Source organism: Elephantulus edwardii, unplaced genomic scaffold, assembly GCF_000299155.1.
Source record: "Elephantulus edwardii isolate Elephantulus edwardi_28Jun2011 unplaced genomic scaffold, EleEdw1.0 scaffold00011, whole genome shotgun sequence".
In the NCBI taxonomy this organism is placed as follows: Eukaryota; Metazoa; Chordata; class Mammalia; order Macroscelidea; family Macroscelididae; genus Elephantulus; species Elephantulus edwardii.
The window spans coordinates 13,931,405-13,953,203 of record NW_006399761.1 but is presented as its reverse complement, the minus strand read 5'-3'; the positions used below and the strand labels follow the sequence as shown (position 1 = coordinate 13,953,203).

General features: G+C 42.0%; 1 protein-coding gene across 2 annotated transcripts in view; it reads right to left on the bottom strand.

Annotated features, from left to right (window-relative positions):
* Window positions 1-21,799, bottom strand: part of CCDC104 (coiled-coil domain containing 104) — a 35,024-nt gene that overhangs the window by 734 nt on the left and 12,491 nt on the right. For both annotated transcript variants that reach the window (XM_006880932.1, XM_006880933.1), the window contains 5 exons: window positions 9,208-9,322; window positions 5,367-5,454; window positions 4,582-4,633; window positions 2,528-2,630; window positions 105-247 (listed from right to left, as the gene is read on the bottom strand). In XM_006880932.1, coding sequence (XP_006880994.1) covers window positions 105-247; window positions 2,528-2,630; window positions 4,582-4,633; window positions 5,367-5,454; window positions 9,208-9,322 — 501 coding nt within the window. The remainder of the gene's footprint in view (window positions 1-104; window positions 248-2,527; window positions 2,631-4,581; window positions 4,634-5,366; window positions 5,455-9,207; window positions 9,323-21,799) is intronic.

The following is a 21,799-nucleotide window of genomic DNA, read 5'->3' as shown; positions in this document are numbered from 1 at the left end:
GCCAACTCAGTAAAGTCACCTGAGTTCAAGATCCACAGTAGGCCAGTCTACAGCTGCTAGCACCCCCCTCCCCCCACTCCCCACACCTCGTCCGTCTCACTTACAGCTATAGGTCCTTCCCTGCTCACATGCTCCCAGCCAGGCACCTTCACGTCTCTCTGGGGGAGGGATGACGTTTCAGGCAGCATCTCCGTCTCTCTCGTCGTCGTGGGCTGTACTGGTTGACTAGCAAAATGCACTTGACCTTCTGGCAGCAATTAAAAGACCAATTAGAAAACAGTAAGCTGCCGTCCACCTCCAGCCAAGCCCACCAAGTCAAGCTAACGGGAATCCTTGTTTCTTCTACATTAAGTCAACGCTGGGAGAAGGGGGTGAACACTACCAAATATGCTTAAACGGTTACGCCTGACAATTCAACAGCCTCGGCCGTTTGAAGGCAGATTCTCATACAACAAAAACGAGTGCAGGATGAGGCGGTCAGTCTCTATGGATTTATGGCCTTGGAAACCCTAGGGGGCAATTTCACTCCATCCATAATAGGGTGGCTAGGAATCAGAACGGACTCAGCAGTGGCGAAATGTGATTTTTGTCTGGTACAGCTACAGAAAGGAGCCATGTCTAAAGATCAAAACGACACTAACTTGTAAATACGAGGTTGCCAAATAATACGTCAATTCCTCACTGTAAGAACACATCCAGTTTTCAGAACTTTTGCAGGTAAAAACTATCAACTCCCAAAAACCCATCGCTGTTGGGTCTGAACCGACTCACAGCTGACCTTCCAGCAGGTTCCCGAGGCTATAAATGCCCCGGGAGGAGTCTGCCCACCCTCTGGAAGAGATATCACCTTGGAGGCAGCAGCTCCGCTCACTACGGAGTCCGCCCCAAGTGAACTATTATTTTCAGAACCACAGAAAGGTACACTTCTCTGAATGGAAAGAATAAAAGTGTTGAGGGTCAAGAACTTCTGCTGGCAGGACTGCTCACACGGGTTACCTAACTAAACCCTGCTGAGGGCAAGTGTTCCTGGCAACCAGGAGCACAGGGTCCCAGAAACACGTCAAGAACAGTGCTTGCTCGGCCTTGTGGACATTGTTATATAGAGTACTCCAACTCAGACCTGAAGAAGAAAAGATTGAGGCCAAAGTGTTTCACCCCTCTAATTTCTAGAAAAACATTTTAAGAGATCCAGCAAGACTAAGATGATCACGGCGCTGGCAAGGTTGTGCCTCAGTCTGGGAGGGGACGCTCCCATTTCTCAGCAGCGTGGAAACCTGACAGTTTGAACATGAACAAAAGGGTCTCTGGCTCGTTCTGTACCAAGTCAACATAACAGCCTTCCATCAGTGCATGTGAAGTCATTTCTTGGAATAAGGTATGCATGCTTGTTAAAAAAAGAATTCTTCTTGAACACTGAAAGCATTACTTTTGAAATGATCCACCATCTGTTCTGTGCCATTACGGTAAGTAATTCCGTTATGTAGGTTTATGGAGCATGCCTCCCATAGCTTCACAGAAGAGCCTGATAACAGAACTAGACAAAGCAAATTTATTCAAATTCTAACCCATAAGAGTTAAATAATCTAAGCAGCAAGCTTGGTGTAAAATAAGGCTAAACATGGGCCATCAAATTGAAAGAGCTCAGACACCTCTAAGGCAGATGCTTCTGAAACTGTAACTGAAATGGGAATTATCCTCACAATCTGTACAGTAACAGAGGGAAAAACAACCCCAGCTTCTTCCACAAACAGTTCCCACGACGACGCTCATCATTTTAGGTTTCTAACTAAACATTTGCACAAACTGGCTACCTCTTTATTTTTTAGTTATGACTCATTCACTAGGAAGATGCTATTTTTCTAAATTCGGCTTGTCACCAATAGTGCAGGAGTGTGGGCAAGCAGAGCCCCATGAGCCTTCGGTGTGAGGGGCAGCCATGCATGAGGGCTGCCCTAAGCACTTCCACTCGCAGCCTGGTGGGCCAGGCTTCAGGTGCAAATCCAGAGGCTACATCCTCTCCACCAGCTGGGAATGTCCTACCTGATACCTCGTCAGCGAAATTCACAAAAAATGTTAAACGTCCTGATGGAACAATATAGCCCACATCTTCAACCCTCTGTCCCAGGACTTCTGGAGAGTTGAAAGAGGATGTACGAGAAAGAAACGCAGCGGTCGTAATGCCGATAGTAGCACCCAACGTGGGATGCATTCAAGCTACAATGAGGTGATCTCACAATCTCTGGTTCGTTCAATCTCTGGTTTCTCTGGTTCACCTTATCGTTGACTGTATGCACTAAGATACTCGTGCAGGCAGCCATAATTTGCTTGTGTTTATACAGCATATTTCCAACCCAAAAGTCAAAGATTGAGCTTAAACTGACAATAATACTAAAAGGCAGTAATTTCATTACACGAAAATGTGGAGGAAAAAAGAGGCTGTCAGCTTGGTGAGAACTCTCTGAGGACAGAGTGAACCAGAAGGGAACCCCACTGTGAGTGGGGGATGCCGTGTGTCACACACCCCTACCTGAGGCTGGGTGTGCACAGTGCTCCCCATCCCTCAGCAAATGATCCGCTCTTGTAGCTTCGTCAGCATTCGCTGCAGGCTCGTCTGTCTTAGCTTCTGGTAACTTCAGAAATCCACAAATGATGGGGGCGGGGGAGGAAGGAATTTTACATTATTTTCAACTAATTCCCAACTTAAGGGATCCAAAGACATAGTTTAACCAAATAAATAAACTAAAGCAAAGCACAAACAAAAGCCACCTGTTGGTAAGTTCTGATGGCCTAGTGGCAAGAAGCTGCACTGCAATCCCAGAGGTACACGGTTCAAATCCACCAGATGCTCTGCTGAAAAAGGAGGAACAACCGCCTCCTGTACCAGTCAGATCCGATTTGACGGTACACACATTAAAAAGAAAAGAAAAGAAAAAGCCACCTGTCTATTGAAAAATGAACAAAGGTTTCTGTTTTTCCAAATTTTTCATGAGGCAGTACGCATTTTATTTCAAATTATGCAGCGCTGAGTGTCCCTAACAGTTAGGGCTTTATTTTTATTATTTTTATTGTATGTGTGTGTATCATCAAATCGGATCTGACTGGTACAGGAGAAGATTGCTCTCTTAATCCAGCAGAGCATCTGGTGGATTCGAACTGTGCACCTCTGGGATTTCAGTGCACGAAGCTTCTTGTCAACAGTTGGGCTTTACACTTAGCTAGAACTGGGTTCAAACCCAGGCTTCACTCACATTCGTCATGATCATGTACACAGCCCAGAAAGTTGCTCGAGGATAAAGGAAACTGGTAAATTATATAGTGCTTTTCCACTTTAATTAGCCTGTAATATGTTACTCTGAAATGCCCGAAGTTAGGGTTTATAAAATAAGATGTCATTTACATATTACAAAACACTAACTTAAATGATAATCATTCACTTCTTAAAAATTGAGAAAACCCCATCACAACACAGCTTTCGGGATGATTCCTCAATCTCTAAAGCACAAGTCCCTGTCGGGTGGATATGTGGACCTTGGTATTATTATCTGCTCTACTTGTGTTTAAAATTTGCTGTAAAAAAGAGTCAAGGGAAAACAACACATTAGGACAATCGTGGACTCCCTAACCCGGTGTCGGTCCAGGCACCCAGTGGACACCCCTGAAGTCGCCTGCTTAGGGTCAGTCTGGGCTACTATCTTCCGTAAACTCTTCTAGCCCAATCTTATTTAACATGCAAGAACTTTATCTTCACTTACTAAAAAGAGATTTTGTAGTCAAATACCTCTTAATCCTAAAACACTTCGTTTCTGCTCTGCATGAAGTAAAATAGGCTTTTCAAAAAAGCACATGTATATTCTATAATGACCGAGGAGGGAACAGGGAATGACTTCCAAATGATTTGCGAAAAAGAGGTGATATTAGGTTTCCCTTTCCTTTCAGGGTATTCAGGAAATTATGGAGAGAGACAGACAGCTAGGCGAGGGGACAGGGAGGAGTAAAGCTTCGCTCCCCTCGCCTCAGTTTAATGTACGCTCAGGAAACGTTAGGCACTTAATGGAGGTGGTTTGTAGCAGAACCCCCTCCAGGAAGTGTGGTACTAAATTATTCTCTTCTGGTTGGCAGCACTACACCAGAGTGCAGAGCAAATTATTCTCCTTAATGATGATAATGTGAAGAGCTGTGAGGAGTTGCAGCGGCTGTTTCAAAGCACTAAGGTCATCAGGGAGAGTGGGGAAAGAAATTCTCTTCCTTAATTATCTTCACTTCATAAAATGAGGGGAAATTCTTATAAGAATACTCCTGAAACATGAATGGCATTTTAGTTCCTTTGCAATTAGTAATTTTGGTTTTTTGACATGGAATTTAAAATGTATGCAGCTGAACAAATCATAACCTAAAAGGAAGTATAAAGAAATTGAGTGGTCATAGTAAAAGTTAAAGACAAGTAGTTAGACTTGCCAAGAATGTATGAAAACTCTTGGAAATTGGGTGGTTCTCTATAAAATTGAGAAAGTCAAAACATGGCATTAACCTAGAAAGAACAGCAATGAAATACTTTTGTTACATAAATATGTCAGCAGGCACCTGGTTTTTTCTCTTCCTCTCTTCCTCCAGGTCATATTCCTCCTTTGATTTTCTGGAATACAGAAAAATAACGTGAGAAAATAAAATTTCTTCTTTTGGTCTAAGAGTATGTTCATAGCTGACCCTCCAGAAGGTTTTCTGAGGCTGCAAACTGCACGGGAGGAGATAGTCCACCTTCTAGTAGAGCAGCTGATGGATTCAACTGGTAGAGAAACATTGCCTTGCTGTCTGCAGGACAACTCCCCAACCAAAGGTCCCCGATAAATGAAACTGCTGTTGTGTCTCATCGAGTCACCACTCAGCTGAACGCCCAGTGGGTTTTCAGAGGCAGTAAATCACACAGGAAGAGACTGTCCATCCTTCTCCCGGGAGCAGCTGATGGAGTCAAAAGGCCTGCCATTGGTTTGGCAGCACAGCTCCTTCCCACAAAGCCACCCGTGCTCTCTAATATATACACATACATTATCGCTGCTGTCGTGTGCCATCGAGCCGACCACAACTCACAGGAACCCTCTGAACAAGGGCTGTGAACCTTGCCCCACCCTGCGCTCCTCACCGTCTCCAACACGTTCCAGTCCCTGTATCACTCCACCTCACTGACAGTCTTCCCCTCTTATGCTGACCCTCCACCTTTCCAGCAGGACACCCTTCTCCAAGGGCTGGTCATTACAGGGTATTTAGTAGGGAATTTTCGCTATTTTATTGGTTCATAATCCTTTCTACTTTAAAAGCACATCTTATAATATTACCATTAATTGATTTAAAAAATCATTAAAGAATGGTACCTAAGAACTTCTCTCAGGATTTTCATCTCTTCCTGTTCGAGGTCACTAACCACATCAGAACCATCTGTTAGACAGTCAGGTAACACACCTGTTCAAAACCAAGGAATATATGAGATAAAGACGTATTGAAGAACATCAGTTCAAACAAAACATTTACTGCACCCTGTTACAGTTCATCAGGAAATACAAATTTATGGAGCTCTACCGTTTAAACGTTCTAAGCTAACACCTCTTTCTTTTTTACAGACTCATTTCTTATGCAACAATGAATGTTTTGGTTTATTTTTAAGTGAACTAGGGGTTAGGGAAGAAAATGTGTAACAATGAATGAATGAAAAACCTAACTTTTCAGTAAACTTTTGTTTAAATCACTATAATTTTTTTTTAAAAAAAGACTAATTCTCCCACCCAACATCCACAAATGCAAAACAACAAATTTACTGGTTGAAACAAATGCTTCTTAGCAATTACTTGTAATGTTGATTTAAAATAATAATACAAGTCACTACTACTTCCTGTAAGCACATTGCTGTTATTATATGCTGTCGTTGTTGTGTACGGGAGAGTTGGAACCGGCCCGTGGTTGACCCTCTGGTGGACTTTAAGAGGCACTGAGAGACGATTTCCCATCTTTCTCCTGTGGAGCAGCTGGTGGCCTTGAACTGTGTGCTTTCGGGATTGCAGCACAGCTTCTTGCCCATAGGCCACCAGAGTGCTCTAAAAACAGCCTGAAAAGATGTCATAGAAAAACTACTAGCTTAGGATGCTAATTAAACTATGCTCATAAGTCAATTCAACTCGTTGCTGCCAAGTCAGAATCGACTCATCGCGGACCCTCCAGCAGGTTTTCAGAGACAGTAAATCACACATCTCTCTCCCGCGGAGCAGCTGGTGGATTCAAACTGCCACGTTTGGGTTACCAGTGCATTTCCCTGTGAACTATGCCCCCCAAGAGCCCAAAAACGTTTTATTCAAGTGGAAAAAGAAAAACCAAATAAGATCTTTTAACTGAAGTCGTTTGCTGATACTCTTAATTCTTGTTACAAACAACTATTATTTAAGAGAGTCTTGCTAACAACATACAAAGAAAGTGTGATGATAGGGTCTGTGGGAGGATTTTAAGATGAAAACAGTAACCTCTGACTTTGGAAATTCTGTCACCAATAAAGTAACTACAAACCAGGGCAAAACCCACACCTCACACCAAGACAAGTACTTTTTAGTCCCAATTTACTGACTTTAGAAGCAGGTAAGTTACAATAGGTGCTTGATTCTTACTTATCCTTATTGTTTTCCCAGTAACATTTCACAGGATGTCTATCAATTTTCCCCTTCTATTACTTTATCCATATCTGACTTTGGGATTTTTGGATCTGCTCTATATGAAAGTGGCTTTATTATGCTAATCCCCTTGATGGTTAAGCACATTTTTAAATTAACTTTTTATTTTGAAGTAATAGAGTCTATATGTGGTTGTAAAAAAAAGTAATAGAGAGATCCTGCAGAGCCCTTACCAGTTTCCCCCAATGGTCACATCCTGCAAAACTACAGTGCAATATCCCCACCAGGAAACATTATTACAGCCGACCAATCTTAAATGCATTTGTGCTCTTCAAAGATTTAAAATTAGAGTCCTCCTAATTAGTCTTTCTATGAACATTAAAAGCATTAAGGAAAGAGCACTACAACAGTGGAAAATACTTCAAGATCATCAAAAGTATGCTCCGATTCACTTTCCCCCGTGAGTCCTTGATACGATACATTCATGAACCCAGAGCGCCCTGGAGTTTTTGCACTACTAAGGTGATTTTAATGTCCTGCAATTTTAACAACAATCAACACAGCTATGAGGGTCTCTCCCCAAATCTAACTTGAGCAACATTCTTAATTAGAAATATTAATAACTGAGCCAGAAAGCAAGTACTGCTTTATGTTTTGCCCACTCTGTGGGGTGTGACAGAGGCCACTATTCTGAGTTATTCCCCTCCACCTCCTTTACTGACCTAAGCCAGATTTTATGCCTCTATCAGGTAGCCAAATACTTAAGAGGCCTATCCCTGACGCCCAGAGTGACTTATGATTGGTTTAAGCCAAGCTAATGACCTCATTTCCCTTGCCAGATAGTTTAAGAAGGATGTGTGACCCTAATCCCAAACAATAGTATCTGGGTGGACACTCCTGGGGCCAGAGCAGCACAGGTAGACACATGCTGTGTCTTTATGAGACACCGTGGAGTCTGCATCGATGGAGCCAGGGCACCAGCAGGAGAGGAAACATAGGAGTGGCAGGCTGTTGAGAGGTGTCAGGGTCTGTGACAGCAACCCTGGACCACTGAGTTAACCACGCCTGACCCTGGCTTCCTTCCCTTCCTTCCTGTGCACCGCTAGCTCTCTGTGATGAGAATTTCTTACTGCTTATCCCATGTCTACCGGGGTTTTCTGCCATTGACAGGAGGAAGCATCCAGCTGGTATACATGCTGCACATTAAGTTTTGGTATAACCTAAATTAAAAAAAGCTATACAGAGGGTTAAAACAAATTCTATCAATGGATAATGATTATTCAAATTCTTTATACCACAAGTGGGAATAAAGCATAATTTCAGAAAAAATTGGAAGAAAGGGTTTTAGAGTGCCAGCCACAGCAGAAAGATAAAGAGAGAGAGGGAGAGAGAGACCGCTTACTAAATTTATTTCTACCAAAGCACAGTACTGTGATGTGCATTCTGCATTGCAAGGGTGGAATCAGCTCTACCCACATATGTTGTTGTTATTGCTGATTGCCGTCGAGTTGAGCACAACTCATAGTGACTCTATGAACAAAATACCTAATGCCTAAGCTTCAATGATTTAGATCCTCCCAGAAGAGCTGTGGGTGAGCATTAACATTACTGGTAAGTATATTTGTTTTCTCCTGGACACAGAGCCTACTAATTGGTCCTAAAAGCCTTCTGAGGTCCCAACTCTTCTCACTATTTCTTAGTTGTTGGAATGGACGGAAAACGGCATAAGCAGTTCCTTACTTCACCTCTGCCTTGCATGTGGACTTCCGAATTGTAAAACAACCCAGTGGTAAATGGAATTTGTTCCAGGACTTAAGAACAGTAAATGACATAGCTGAGCCTCTACATCTTGTGGTTCCTAACCTGTACACTGTAATAGGCAAAGTGCTAGTCAATAGGCCTTTTATTGTAAGAACCACCTTCCCTCTGTAACTTGATTTGTGCCACTATTAGAACCTCTACTCGGAATATTATTGCTTTTTAATTTTTGACTCATGTACTTTTAACTTGTTAAATTTGTGTCTTCTAGGCTGCAACACTTCCATGATACATCTTCAAGGATATGAACATGTATGGCTAAGCACAACTGATAACAGTGAATCTAAATTCCAAAATCAATCTCCATAATAGTCTATGTGTTTCCTACTGCCAAAGGGGCCCTTTAGAGTAGTGAGAGAAGACTTTGGATGTTCCCCAAAGGGTAAGACCCACTATTCACTCAGGAGGCCCTAACTCTGATAAGTAGGAGGAGACACCAGTCACCTGCTCTCCACAGTAACTGTAAGTGTGACCACTAAGAACAACTGAATTTCCTGCACAAGAAAAGACGCCCTCAGAAAACTAACACACAGTCCCATCAAGTCTGAGTCTCTTCCTCGCTCCTTCCTCTAACACACACTAATCTACACATGTGACTCCTAAATATGTAAAGTCAATCAAAGACTTTCCAACTGGAAATAAAGACTCCAGGTAAGCTACCTGTATAACCATATGTGAATTAGAATATTTCAGACTGCAAAACATGCCATTAACTCTTAAAATTCAAACTTGAACATTTTACCGTTTCTCTCCTGAATTATCCGAATGGCTTGCAGCTGCATTTCAATGTTTTTCTGGACCATCATGGCTTTAAAGATGCTGAAATCTTCTGCTGCCAACACAGGCTGCAAGATGGCCTGAGGAGAGAAATGCACAGGTTATACGGCCGGCCACATGCTGACCACTTCCAGGGCACAACGGTGCATTCCTGCAAGCATGCTGTGCTGTTATCTAATGGTCAAGGACTCAAAAAAGACAATGTCATGATTTTATTTTCAAAGTTAAGTCAGGTTCTTAAAAGGTTGATTCTCACAACTCTGCGCCTCTAGGAAGCAGAGGTGGATGGTGAGACGTTTTACCAGGACAAAATGAGCCAGTACTAAGTGACTCCTAAGAACAAACCAGGAGTGAGGTTTACCTTTGAAAAATTACTATACTCCAGTTAAGGGAAGTTACTCACACTTCTGTAAAGGGGAGTCAGTTATTACACTTTAGTAAAGGGAAGTTACTATACTTCAGTAAAGGATGCTCTGGTGGCTAAGTGGTAAGGAATACTACTGCCAACCCAAAAGCAGGCAGTTCAAATCCACCAGCTGCTCTGCAAGAGAAACATGGGTAATTTCCTCCCCAGGGATTTACAGCCTCTAGAAACTTGCTGGAGGGTCAGCTATGAGTGGATTCCAACTCAACGGCACGTAACAATAACACTTCCATATCTGGATTTTTGCCCTTCAAATAAAATAATTTAGTTCTTTTTTGTGCTCTTGCTTGATACTTGTTGTTGAATGGTCAACCCGTTAACTATAAAAAAATATTTCTTAATAAATATAATCCATTAAAATTGAATGCCAACAAAATGGTAAGTCAGTCTAATTAGGTATTAGTAAAAAAGAACACAACTGGAGATGCCCTATATGCAGAAGAGTTTTATGGAAGAAGTGGAGTTAGAAATTAAGATAAAGTAGAACAGAAATATATAAATATGAACACTTTAAAAAGGAGAGGGTCTAAAAAAAAGGAGAGGGTCTACCCTAGAGCACAGCTGAAAATATTATAATATAGGCTTTAAGACTCAGAATTTGATGAGTTCAGAAGGCATTCAAACACGTTCATGTTCACACTCAACTAAGCCTTGGGGTCGCCAATCATTATCTTTTCTTATCATTAATCGCATAACAGGTTTAAACTGCACCCAAGATTCTCGGCATTTGCACTGTTCCATCGAGATGCTCTGTGTACAGGCTACTTCAGAGAGCCCAAGCCTTGACAAACCCCCTTGTGAGTCCACACCCATGAACAGTGCAGTACACACAGGAAAGAAGAAACAGCTGCTATTACAAAAGGACCATGTATGCTGGTTGGCTCACTAATAAACTAATTAATCTCATTACTCACATTCCCAGATCACTATAAAGGAGATTACAAGGGATTTTCAAGCTGCTCAGTGGCACAATACTCAATCAAGTAGCAGTGATGGACTTTTAAATGGGCTAAGACTTGATGCAGAATGCCTGCTCAAAATAACCCAAACCAAACTCACTGTCAAGTCAGTTCTGCCCCACAGAAGCCCAAAAGGGCACAGCAGAACTCTTCTATTTAGCTTCCTCTCAGAACAGTGATCAAAAGCTCCAAGATCTTCAAAGACCTAAGTCAGAAAAATTAACAGGTTTGGTGGCATAGTCCATAAGGAAGACCAGTGCTAACACAAAGGCTATGCACAAGTCTGGAGCAGTTCAGATCCATCTTTGAGGGAGAAAGATGGGCAACCTCCTCCTGTTCCATTTACAGCCTCAGAGACCCAGTATAGGATCAGCTCCGTTCTGAGACAGTTCCAACTTAATGGCATGAGTTTCTGAGTGAATACACACCCACGTTCACAAGAAACTGAAGTATTTCTTTTATATTTACTTTTCTATATGAGCTGATGCCTTTCAGTTGTGGCGCTGAAGAAGAGCACTGAGTAACCATCCCATGACAAACAGGTCTGTCCTGGGGAAAGTGAAACCAGGGTGCTCCTTAGAAGCAAGAGTGGTGAAACTTCATCCCACATACTTTGGCATGCTGTTAGTAGGGCAAGTCTTTGCCAGAGGACATCATGTTGGCAAGGTGGAGTGCAAGTGTACCAGGGGAAGACCCTCAACAAGAAGGACTAATGCAGAGACTGTAACAATAAACTCAAGTTATCAGAGATGGTGGGGATGGCACAGAATAAGGCAGGGTTCAGACCCACTGTTCACAGGGTTGCATGAGTCATAGTTGACCCAATGGCACATAAAAACAATAACAATTCCATTTCCTCATCTCTAAGATAAAGAGAATAACATTTTTATTTCTCAGGTTTAATGTTAACATCAAATGAACTCAGATTAAAAGGTGATTAGTACAGTGTCTGGCACATAGTTAAGTGAGTGTTTCCACTAAAATAAAACCCATGAGACAGAAATTCTGTCTGTTGTGTCATCACTGTAAACTCTAACCGAGATGGTGCTATTTTGTGGAGCACAGAAGATACTTAACATGTGGGGAGAAATAAATTCAAGCTAATAAAACAAAAATGAATATCAAAGGGAAAAAATACCATTTTCAACACCTAACATAAGGTATAAATTATGGATGTTTATAAAATTTCAGTTTCTCCATTAATCTTTGTAGTTGTTGTTGTTGTTGCTGGCAGGTGCCATTGAGCCGAGTACAATTACAGTGACTCTATAAACAGATCTGAAACCTGTCCTATCTGACACCATCCTCAGACTTCCTGACACACTAGAACCCACTGTCGCAGTCACTCTATCAATCCGGCTGGCTGAGAGTCCTCTTCTCCCTCATCATCCCTCCACCTTTCCAAGCATGATGTTCATCTCAAGGTCGAGCTCCTCCAACAACATACACAAAGTATATGAGATGAAGCTCATCATTTTGGCCTCCAAGGAGCACTCTGGATGCATGTTCTCCAAGACACATCTGTTTTTGGCAGTCCATGGAATATTCAGTACTTTTCTCTCACACCGAACCACAAAGGCATCAATTCTTCTGTCATCCTTGTCCATGGTCCAGCTCACAGATGCAAAGCAAGTGACTGAAAAGACTATGACCTGAATTAAGCAGACCTTATTTCTCAAACTGACATCACTGCTCCTCAACTATTCAGAGACAATTTCCACAAACAGAAGAATCACTATGTATTCATACGTCGTGTCATATAAAAACTAAGTCCAAATGGATCCAGTATCCAAATGTAAGAACTAAAGGAATAAATGCTCACAAGGATGCATAGAACTGAAACAGTTAATTTCATAGAAAACAAATTCGAGATGACCTCTTCAAAAGGAAAAACCTGTTCACCAAAGTACTGTGTCAACAAAGGGAAAAGACCGTCCTGCAGACAGGGAAAAGTTGAAGTAGCCATCTATTTGATAAGGTTTTAATATCCAAAATATATAAAGAAGGTGGATATGTCTAATCGTACAACCACTATGGAAAGCCATCTGGTGTTCCTTAGAAAACTGAGAATGGAAATACCGTGTGATCCAGTGATCCCACTATCAGGTCTGTATCCTAAAGAAATAAGAGTTGTGACATCAATAGACATATCCACACCATGTATCCTGTAGTACTATTCATACACAGCAAAGAGCTGGAGACATGGGGCCTCATCAACGGATGACTGTCGGGAAAAACACCACCAACAATGCAGTATCACGCATCACGAAAAAATGATCAAACATTACAAAAATGAGAGATCATCTCATCCCAGTCAGAATGGCAAAATTTAACAGAACAGCAAGCAACAAATGCTGGCAAGGTTGTGGAGAAACTGGAACCCTGATTCACTGTTGGTGGGAGTGTAAAATGGTGCAACCACTGTGGAAGGCGGTATGGCATTTTCTCAAAAAGTTGCAAATAGAGATACCATTTGACCCAGCAATTCCACTACTGGGAATATACCCCAGAGAGACCATAACTACATCCAAGCAGATATAAGCACACCCATGTTTATCATGGCTTTGTTCACAATAGCAAGGAGTTGGAAATAACCCAGGTGCCCATCAACAAACGAATGGATAGAGAAGCTGTGGTATATTCACACAATGGAATACTATGCTGCATTGAAAAACAAGGAACTCATGCAATATTCAAAATGGGTGACCCTGGAGGACATTATGCTGAGTGAAATAGGTCAGTCACAAAAGGACAAATACTGCCTGGTGCCACTGCTGTAAAATGGGACTGATATCAGGGTTGGGGTAAGACTGAGAAAAACTGGATAAATTATGTATACTGCATTGAAACAGATGAGGGAGAGAATAATGTAAAAGCGATATATGATAGGGCATTATAGTTATCACAAGAGTCCACAATTAAGGTTGCACAGTGGAGTGTACTTGGGGTAGTGGGAGGGGTGCGGGGGATTGTATACCAAAGAAAGAATTTTTCTTTTACTTTTCAAAGAGAGGAGCGAACTGGGGGTGGGGGGTGGGGGGGCGGGGGGGGCAGGGAGAAAAGTACAACAATGAATGAATGGAAATCCAAAATCTCTGTAACTGTTCATTAAAATTATTTTTAAAAAAAGAATAAAAAAATGATCAAACATTAATAAAATAGTGCCCAACACGGAGGAAACTGGAATGAATTATGCTGATTGTCATATGTCAATCACAAAAGGACCATTATGGTATAGGAGCAGTAGTGTAAAAAAAACTAGGAAACTGTTCACATAGAATTGATCCTGGAGGGTTAACAGAGATGAGATGTGAGGGAAAGGGCAGCAAAATAAAATAAAACCCAAGTAAACGAAGTAATTCTATCAAGAACTTTGCAACTTAACAACAGAAAGCCAAACAAAAGTATGGAGAAAGGATTTCGGAAGACATCGTAAGTCTGAAATGAATGGTCAATAAGCCCAAGAAGACATGTTTACAAATACTAGGAGACATACCTATTAAAACTACAATAACTATCCCTTTACATCCACTAAGGTAACTGGTGGTGGTGGTGGTGAGTACCATGGCGGTAGAACCGACCCGTAGCTGACCCTCCAGCAGGTTTTCAGGGGCTGTTAATCGCACGGGAGGAGCAGAGCAGCTGATGGCCTTGAATAGCTTCCTTTCAGGATTGCAGCGCAGCTTCTTGCCACTATACATTTTTTAAAATAAAGTAAAATCTTAGGTACTGGCAATGAGGTGGAGAATCGAGACCCTCACTCGTGGCTAGCGGAGCTGTAAACGGGCAGCGTGACTGTGGAAAAGCGTTCTTAGACATGTAAACACAGTCGGCATGCTGTTGCTAGGCCTGCTGAGGCTACTACTCACAGTAACCTTGCCCTTCCCTGCACCACCGACCGTCAGGATCTCCACTATTCGCAAGGCCATCCCTGCACTCCCTGCGTCAATCCATCTCACTGAGGGCCTTCCTCTTGTCCACTGACTCTCTAGCTACCTTTCCCGGCATGATGTGGCATTACCATGGAATCCAGCAACCCACACACTCAAAAAATGTGAAAGTAGAAAAGCCCATGAATGCTTGTACACCATTGTTCACTGCAGCATTAACAACCATCAGAAGATGAAAACAGCTTAAAAGTCCATCAGTTGATGACTAGATCACAACTGATGACCAGATGAATAAAATGTGGTGAGTGGCATCCACTTCTTAAACAACATGCCTATAAACTTTGACAAACAACGATAATTCTAGAAAGGCTTCAGGCTTTTGTTCATAGAGTTGCTATGAGTTATGCTCGACTTGACGGCAATCAAAAACACAACATATGCATACAACAGACTATTACTCAGTCATAATGAGAAATAATGTCTTGATACACACTGTAGCATGATTGTACTAACTTCAGGAAAGAAAATCAACCACAAAAGGGTAACTACTGTAGGACCTCAACTATGTGAAGTAACAGAAAGCTGTTATTGTGGTGAAGAGCCATGAGGTTGGCTTCAACACAAAGCAATCCTACGGACAATAAATTAAACTCCTTCCAACTGCACCACCATCTTTGCAATCTTTCTGGTGCTTAAGCCCGCTGGTGGAATCACCGTACCAATACATTTGTGGAGGGTTTTCCCCTTCCTTTGCTGATCCACTGCTTTTCCAAGCATGATATCTTTTTCTAAGGACTAACATCTCCTAATAACATGCCCGAGGTATGTGAGATGCTGCCTAGAACAGGCAGGTATACAGAGACCAGGTGTTACAAGGGGGTGGTTGGGAGAGTCAGTAAAGGGGGAACTTGTTGCTTAAGAGACCACGTAGCTTGTTAAAAGCAAAGGAAAATGCTGGAACTGAATAATGGTTATGACTGAATAGCATAAACATAAAAAATAAACATCAGGGAAACAATGTTGAAATAATGGTATTTTTGCATAGAATAGATATATTTCTACATAATTAAAAAAAACTTAAAAAGATAATGTTTTTAGGACAGAAGATTGTGTAGTAACATGGTGGCAGCTTGTATGATATTCTATTTTTTTTAATTTTATTTGCACTGTTTATTACATCCGTGGAAAAAGAATCTCAGGATTTTTCCTCCTGTGTGTTTTCGTTTTGGTGCTGTGACTCGGATACGAACCAAGGTTGCTGCGGACACAACACTGTATGATATTCTTTATCCACTGTCGTCAAGTCAGTGACAACTCAAAGCAACCTCAAGGGATAAAGCAGAAGTTCCCCACAGAGTTCCCAAGGCTGAACTCTGCAGCCACGTGTCACGTCTTGTCACAGAACGCCTGAAGAGTTAAAATCTCTGCATTTCTGTTAACAGACAAACGCCTGGACACTGCAACACTAGGGCTCCTATGATGTTCTTAGGGGAAAATAAGTAGTTAGAAACTCATTCTTCAATTACACATATATACAAGTGATTAAAAGTAAATGCTAACAGTTCTTTTATAAGGTTGTAAGTAGTATTTTAACAACAGAAACATGTACAGGATGACAAAAGAATTTGTGAATTAAGGTACTGGTGAAGAATACGGAATATTCCAAGGACAACCAAAAGAGCAAGCAAGTCTTAGAGAAGAAAGTGCTCCTTCAAGGCAGGGATGGTGAAACTGTCTCACATACACTGGGCACGTTGTTAGGAGGGGCTATTTCTTGAAAAGGACATTATGCTAGGAAAGGTGGAAGGTCATTTAAAGACAGAAAGACCCTCAGCAGGATGGAATGACATAACGACATGGAGCTATCAGAAGTTATCAGGACGGTGCATGAGAAGGCAAGCTTCAGAACTGTCATGATCTACTCAATGGCACCTGACAGTAACAACAAAAAGTGAAGCTTACATTTTACTGTGAATTATTTTAAAAGTTAAAAGTCATGTTTACTACTTCTCCAAAGAAGACATAACTGACCAAAAAGTGCATGAAAGATTACCAGGGAATTGCAAATCAAAGCCACACTAAGAAAAGGACATTGCAACAGAAATTAAGTAGCTGGCATTGTTGGTTTTCTTGGCTTTGTGCAGGATAAAGTACTTCTACTCCCAGGGAAAGACGCAAGAGAAAATGAAACATATCTACACAAAATCGTGTCAACAAATATTCACAGGTTTTTTTTCATCATAGCCCAAAACAGAAACAATCCAATTTCTATTTCTACTGATACATTTTGGGGTGGGAGAACAACTCAGAACAAAAAACGAAAACCCCAATAAGCTATCTGTTCACACTTGCTAAGATTGCTATAATCAAAAGGTCAAGTGACAGTAAGTGTTGGCACAGATGTGGCGATACTAGAAAGTGCATGCATTCTGGTGGAAATATAAGAGGTCCTTGATGCCACGGAAGGGCAGGGCACATGGGCACTGCCGAGGAATGCCTAACGTAGAGATGCTGAAGGAAACCCAGACTTCCTTCCATGACGAATGCACAAAGAGGGCCTTCTCGTAGAGCTGGTATCTGATGTGTCCCTGTACTCTTCCAAATAAAGAGAGAATGTCTGTTCAAGCAAGCCCTCCATCTGTGGTATCTGTCATGGTTGTTGTGGTATACCATAAAGTTGGAACCAATCCTTAACTGACCCTCCAACGGGTTTTCAGAGGCAGTTAATCACACGAGAGAATTCCCATCCTTCTCCCATGGAGCAGCTGATGGCCTCAAACCATGTACCTTTGGGATTACAGTGAAGCTTTTTGCCACTAGGCCATCTGCTATGGTAGCACCAGATAACTAAGGAACTTCACATTCAGGATCAGGGGATTTTCAACAAGAGTGCCCAAACTGAAAATTCAATGGGAAAAAGAACAGTATTTTCAACAAATGATGGCAGAACAATAGGTAGTCATGTGGAAGAGAAAGAAACGTGAATGCTAAAAGTATAAAGCTCTCATGAAGGAGCTCTGGTAGCCAAGTGGCAAGAAACTGCACTGCAATCCCAGAGGTGCATGGTTTGAATCCTTCTCCTCCTGTTCCAATCAGATCTGATTTGATGGCACACAGCAAACAATAATAAAATAAAATTTAAAAAAAAAAGTATAAAGCTCTCAGAAGAAAGCAAGGATAAATCGTCATGACTTTATGTGAGGAAAAGCTGGTTTAGATATGATTTCAAAAGCACAAGGAACAAAAGAAACTGGATTTCATGAAAATTCAAAACTTCTGCGTTTTCAAAACATTCTATCAATAAAGTAAACACAATCCAGAGAATGGGAAAAGATTCTTCACAACTGTCTAATAAGCGACTTGAAGCTAGTCTAAAAAGTGCTCTTAAAACTCAGTAATAAAAAAGATAAAGAACACAATTTAAAAACAGGCAAAAAATGTGAATAGTTATTTCTCACAAAAAGATAACAGAAACACCAGTAGGCACATGAAAAGATGCTCAACACCTCTTCCAAGCAGTCAGTAGGCAAAACAAATGTAAACTCCAAGCTTCAATCTCATCACACCCACTTAAAAAATCATTTGGTTAAACACAGGATTATCCTATAACTCACTGTCATCATGGCAATCCCAAGGCACAGCAACCATACAGAACAGAGGAGAACTAGCCCACAGGGTGTTCAAAGCTGTAACTCTTCACAGAAATAAACTGCTGTATCTTCTTCCTGTAGAGCAGCTAATGAGTTTGAAAAGACGACCTTCTGGTTAGTAACTGAGCTGCTTCAATTACATCACCTTTTGGGCTCCAGCGTTCTCTTCTAACGCAGCACTTCTACTCCCAGGGAAACACACAAAATCGTGTCCACAAATATTCACAGCATTATTCATCACAGCCAAAAGCAGAAACAATCCAATTATCCACCAGTAGAAGACCAGAATAATAAAATGTCTATATGAATGGTGTGTGCCATTTAGGTGACAGAGGCCCTACAGGACAGAGTAGTTGTTCTGTGCACTGAATCGCTTGTAACTCATAGTAACTCTATATACAACAGCTCTGAACTCTGTTCTGTCTTGAGCCAACCGTATAAAACTATGGAACACTTTACTCTTTTAAAAAAGTTTTCTAGGCTGTAATCATAAAGAAGCAGTCTGAAACATCTTTCTCCCACTGATCTTTGGATCTTTGTTACTGTAAAAAGTGCAAGGGTCATGTGAGGACAATCATATCTGACTTTAACCAACTTCGCAAAAGGGAACTGTCCCATCAACTGCATCAATAGCACAAAATCCCTTCCCAAGAGGTCAGACACGTCTCCCATGCTCCTGCATCTCTTTCTACTCATCTCAACACCAATGTTACTGCTTCACTGTGTCCAAAATGTGATGCAACAGTTCACAGACTGCAGAGAGCCATATTGGGGAAGTCAAAAGGCTTAAGGTTAGCAGCCAAATAATCAGGACAGTTTACAAAATGTGTTCACAGACACCTCTGCCTTTAGCCTCGCAGCTTTGGGCTGCTGTTACAAAGTTCTCAGTGCTGCCAATACTGGCTCCTGCCCCCCCCCCACTTGTCACTGCTTCTGTCCCCCACACGTTGCCCAACAAACTCGGTCAAAGGCTCTTAGCTTAGCTCTGGTTCTGTCTGTGGGGGGAAGGTGACTTCATCTCATGTTGTTCTCTGGTTATGCTATGACAGCTGTTGCAGCACATGCAGCTGGAGCAAGAATTTCTGGACCCAAAAGATGTGCTACATTCTCTGCTTCTCCTTCTTCTACTATGCTGGTGGGGAAGATCGAACTCTGCAGCTGGACTGCTCAATTTAATGGAGAGACTAGGCAACCCCTTGGTGGATCTGCTAACACACTCTAGTGTTAGGGTTGCAAAGTCAAGTGCAGTGGCTAGGAAAGCCATTTTGAATAATAAGCTCCATAGGAACCTAACCATGTTGCTACGTGGGGAATGAGTATACTAAAAACACCGAATTACACATTTAAAGAGGTGAATACAATGGCATTCAAGGCATAGCCCTAAAATAGTGGGGGGGGGGACAAAAAGAGTTACTAGCACTTAAACTAAAAAGTACAAATGGTTAATTTTCAAGTTGGCTTTCTTAGAAGCTGTCCTGACTGAAGAACTACGTCCTGTTTCCAACCTGAATCGTAACCTGTTAACTTCCCTAATAAGATCCATAATTGTGAATTTGCTTCAGTGTGGCAGGGGATTAATGGACCCAGAAACAGAGCAGTGAGAGCCCTGGGGTGGGGGGTGGTTGGCATTACAACCGGTAGGAGGAGGTGTGGGAGGAGGCAGCGTCTGGCCTTCCTGGCACTGGCTTTGTGCTGAGGATGTTGTGGATGTGACGGTCCCCTTCTGGAGCGCACTGAGACCAGACGAGGTCGCCCTCACGCTGCCTGCACTCATTTTACAAAGATCTGTAACAGAAATAAGCATTTCAGAGAAGCCCTTTAAAAAGTCTTACTCACACAGCGTCCTGTTCATTAATTATTGTGTGGTTTTTAGAAATGACAAGGACATCACATTTATCAGTTCAACAGTGCAAATTATTGACACAAAGGCACCATTTCTCCAAATCACAATTAGTACAGTAAAAACATATGTGAAAAAATTCATTTCTATCTTATAAAATTAATCAACTCAAAAGCAAAATCAACAAAAGCCAAAAACACCAACTGGTTTGATTACTGTTGTGTAAAAGTCCTTAAGCTCTGCCATAATTAGAAATAAGGTTTTAGTGAGGTAAAAAAAATTATAAGGAAATTACTCCTGCCTATTTCAGTTGGAAAACACCCCAAATTCCAAAGCGCAACTGAAGACCACTGAAATATCTCTCTTTACGATACCCTTACCCTATTTCCAGAAGTAGTCGGAGGCATATCCTAATTCACAGCATTTCCTAAGGAACCACACACAGAACAGAAAAAAAATCTTTAAAAGTTCAGATTTTTGTTTTCTGAGAGCTATTCATCAGGTGCATGCCTTCCTGCTCCAGGTGAATTTACTGAGAAGAGAAGTCAGACTCAAAAAGTACCCGGGGGCCACTCTGTCTAATCATGACTAGACCAAGGGAAAAGGCTTTGGCAAATCTGCCTCGGCAGCATCATTCACGGGGGAAGGGAAACTGGGCTGGAAGAGAGACAGAAGCAAAGGGAACCAAAATGAAAGAAAACAAAAATTACCTCCTCAGTTTCCTAAGGCAAGAAATGGTTTCTCAAATTCACTTTTTGGCACCCCACACTGACACACAGAAGCAGCACCATGATTTTGTGCCTACAGTTTCCATTATTGCTGCAAAGCTCTAAGTGAGGGACTCTGCGCTGCTTTTTTGTCATAACGATGACAGGTATTAGGAGCTGTGCTGACTTAGTTATGCTGCCTTAGCGGTCTGTGCTAAGAGTTTGCTTCAGAAGAGAATAAAGCTAACTAGTTCACATGGAGAACGCACCCATGACCCTGGCCTGATTAGCTCACTGCTAATAACTCCCAAAATAGCTTCCTTAATTAATAGCTGCTTCCGTTTCTAGACCATGTGGTATACGGCAGGCATTAGCTGTTACACTTCAAAAAGCCTTTCTCAGTAGATGTCCATTGTGACCGAGCTGATTCTGATTCATAGCGACTGCGTGGGGAAAACCGACCCACGGGGCTTCCAAGGCCGGCATCTCTACAGGAACATCTTTCTCCACGTCACGACGAGTGGGGTTTCTGGGTGACAGCCAAACAGTTAACGGCTGTGCCACCAGGGCTCCTCTCATTGTACTTGTTGCTGGTAGGTGCTGTGGAGGCAACAATGACTCACAGGGACCCTACGGACAACAGATGTGAGCCTTGCCCTGTCGCCTGTCATCCGCCACCTTCCCCATCTCTGACACACCAGAGCCCACTGGTGGGCACTTTGTTAATCCACCTTGTTGAGGGTTTTCCCCTCTTCCAGTGACCCTCCACCTTTCCAAGCATGATGTCCTTTTCCACGGAGCAGCTCCTCCCAACAACAACCAAGATATATAAGGTGAAGTTCTGCCATCCCGGCCTCTGAGAAGAACCCTGGCTGCACCTTCGCCGAGGCGTCTTTGTTTGTTCTTTTGGAAGTTCAGGCAATAATTCACAGTAGATGCTATTATTTTACAATGGGGAAGGTGACGACCAGAAAGCTTAAGAATCTTGTCCATTTCACATATAGGAGTCAGAAGATCCAAAACTCAAAACTCAGTATGTGTGGTTCAAAAGCCTTCCTCCTGGTCTATCACAAAACTGCTGTTGTTA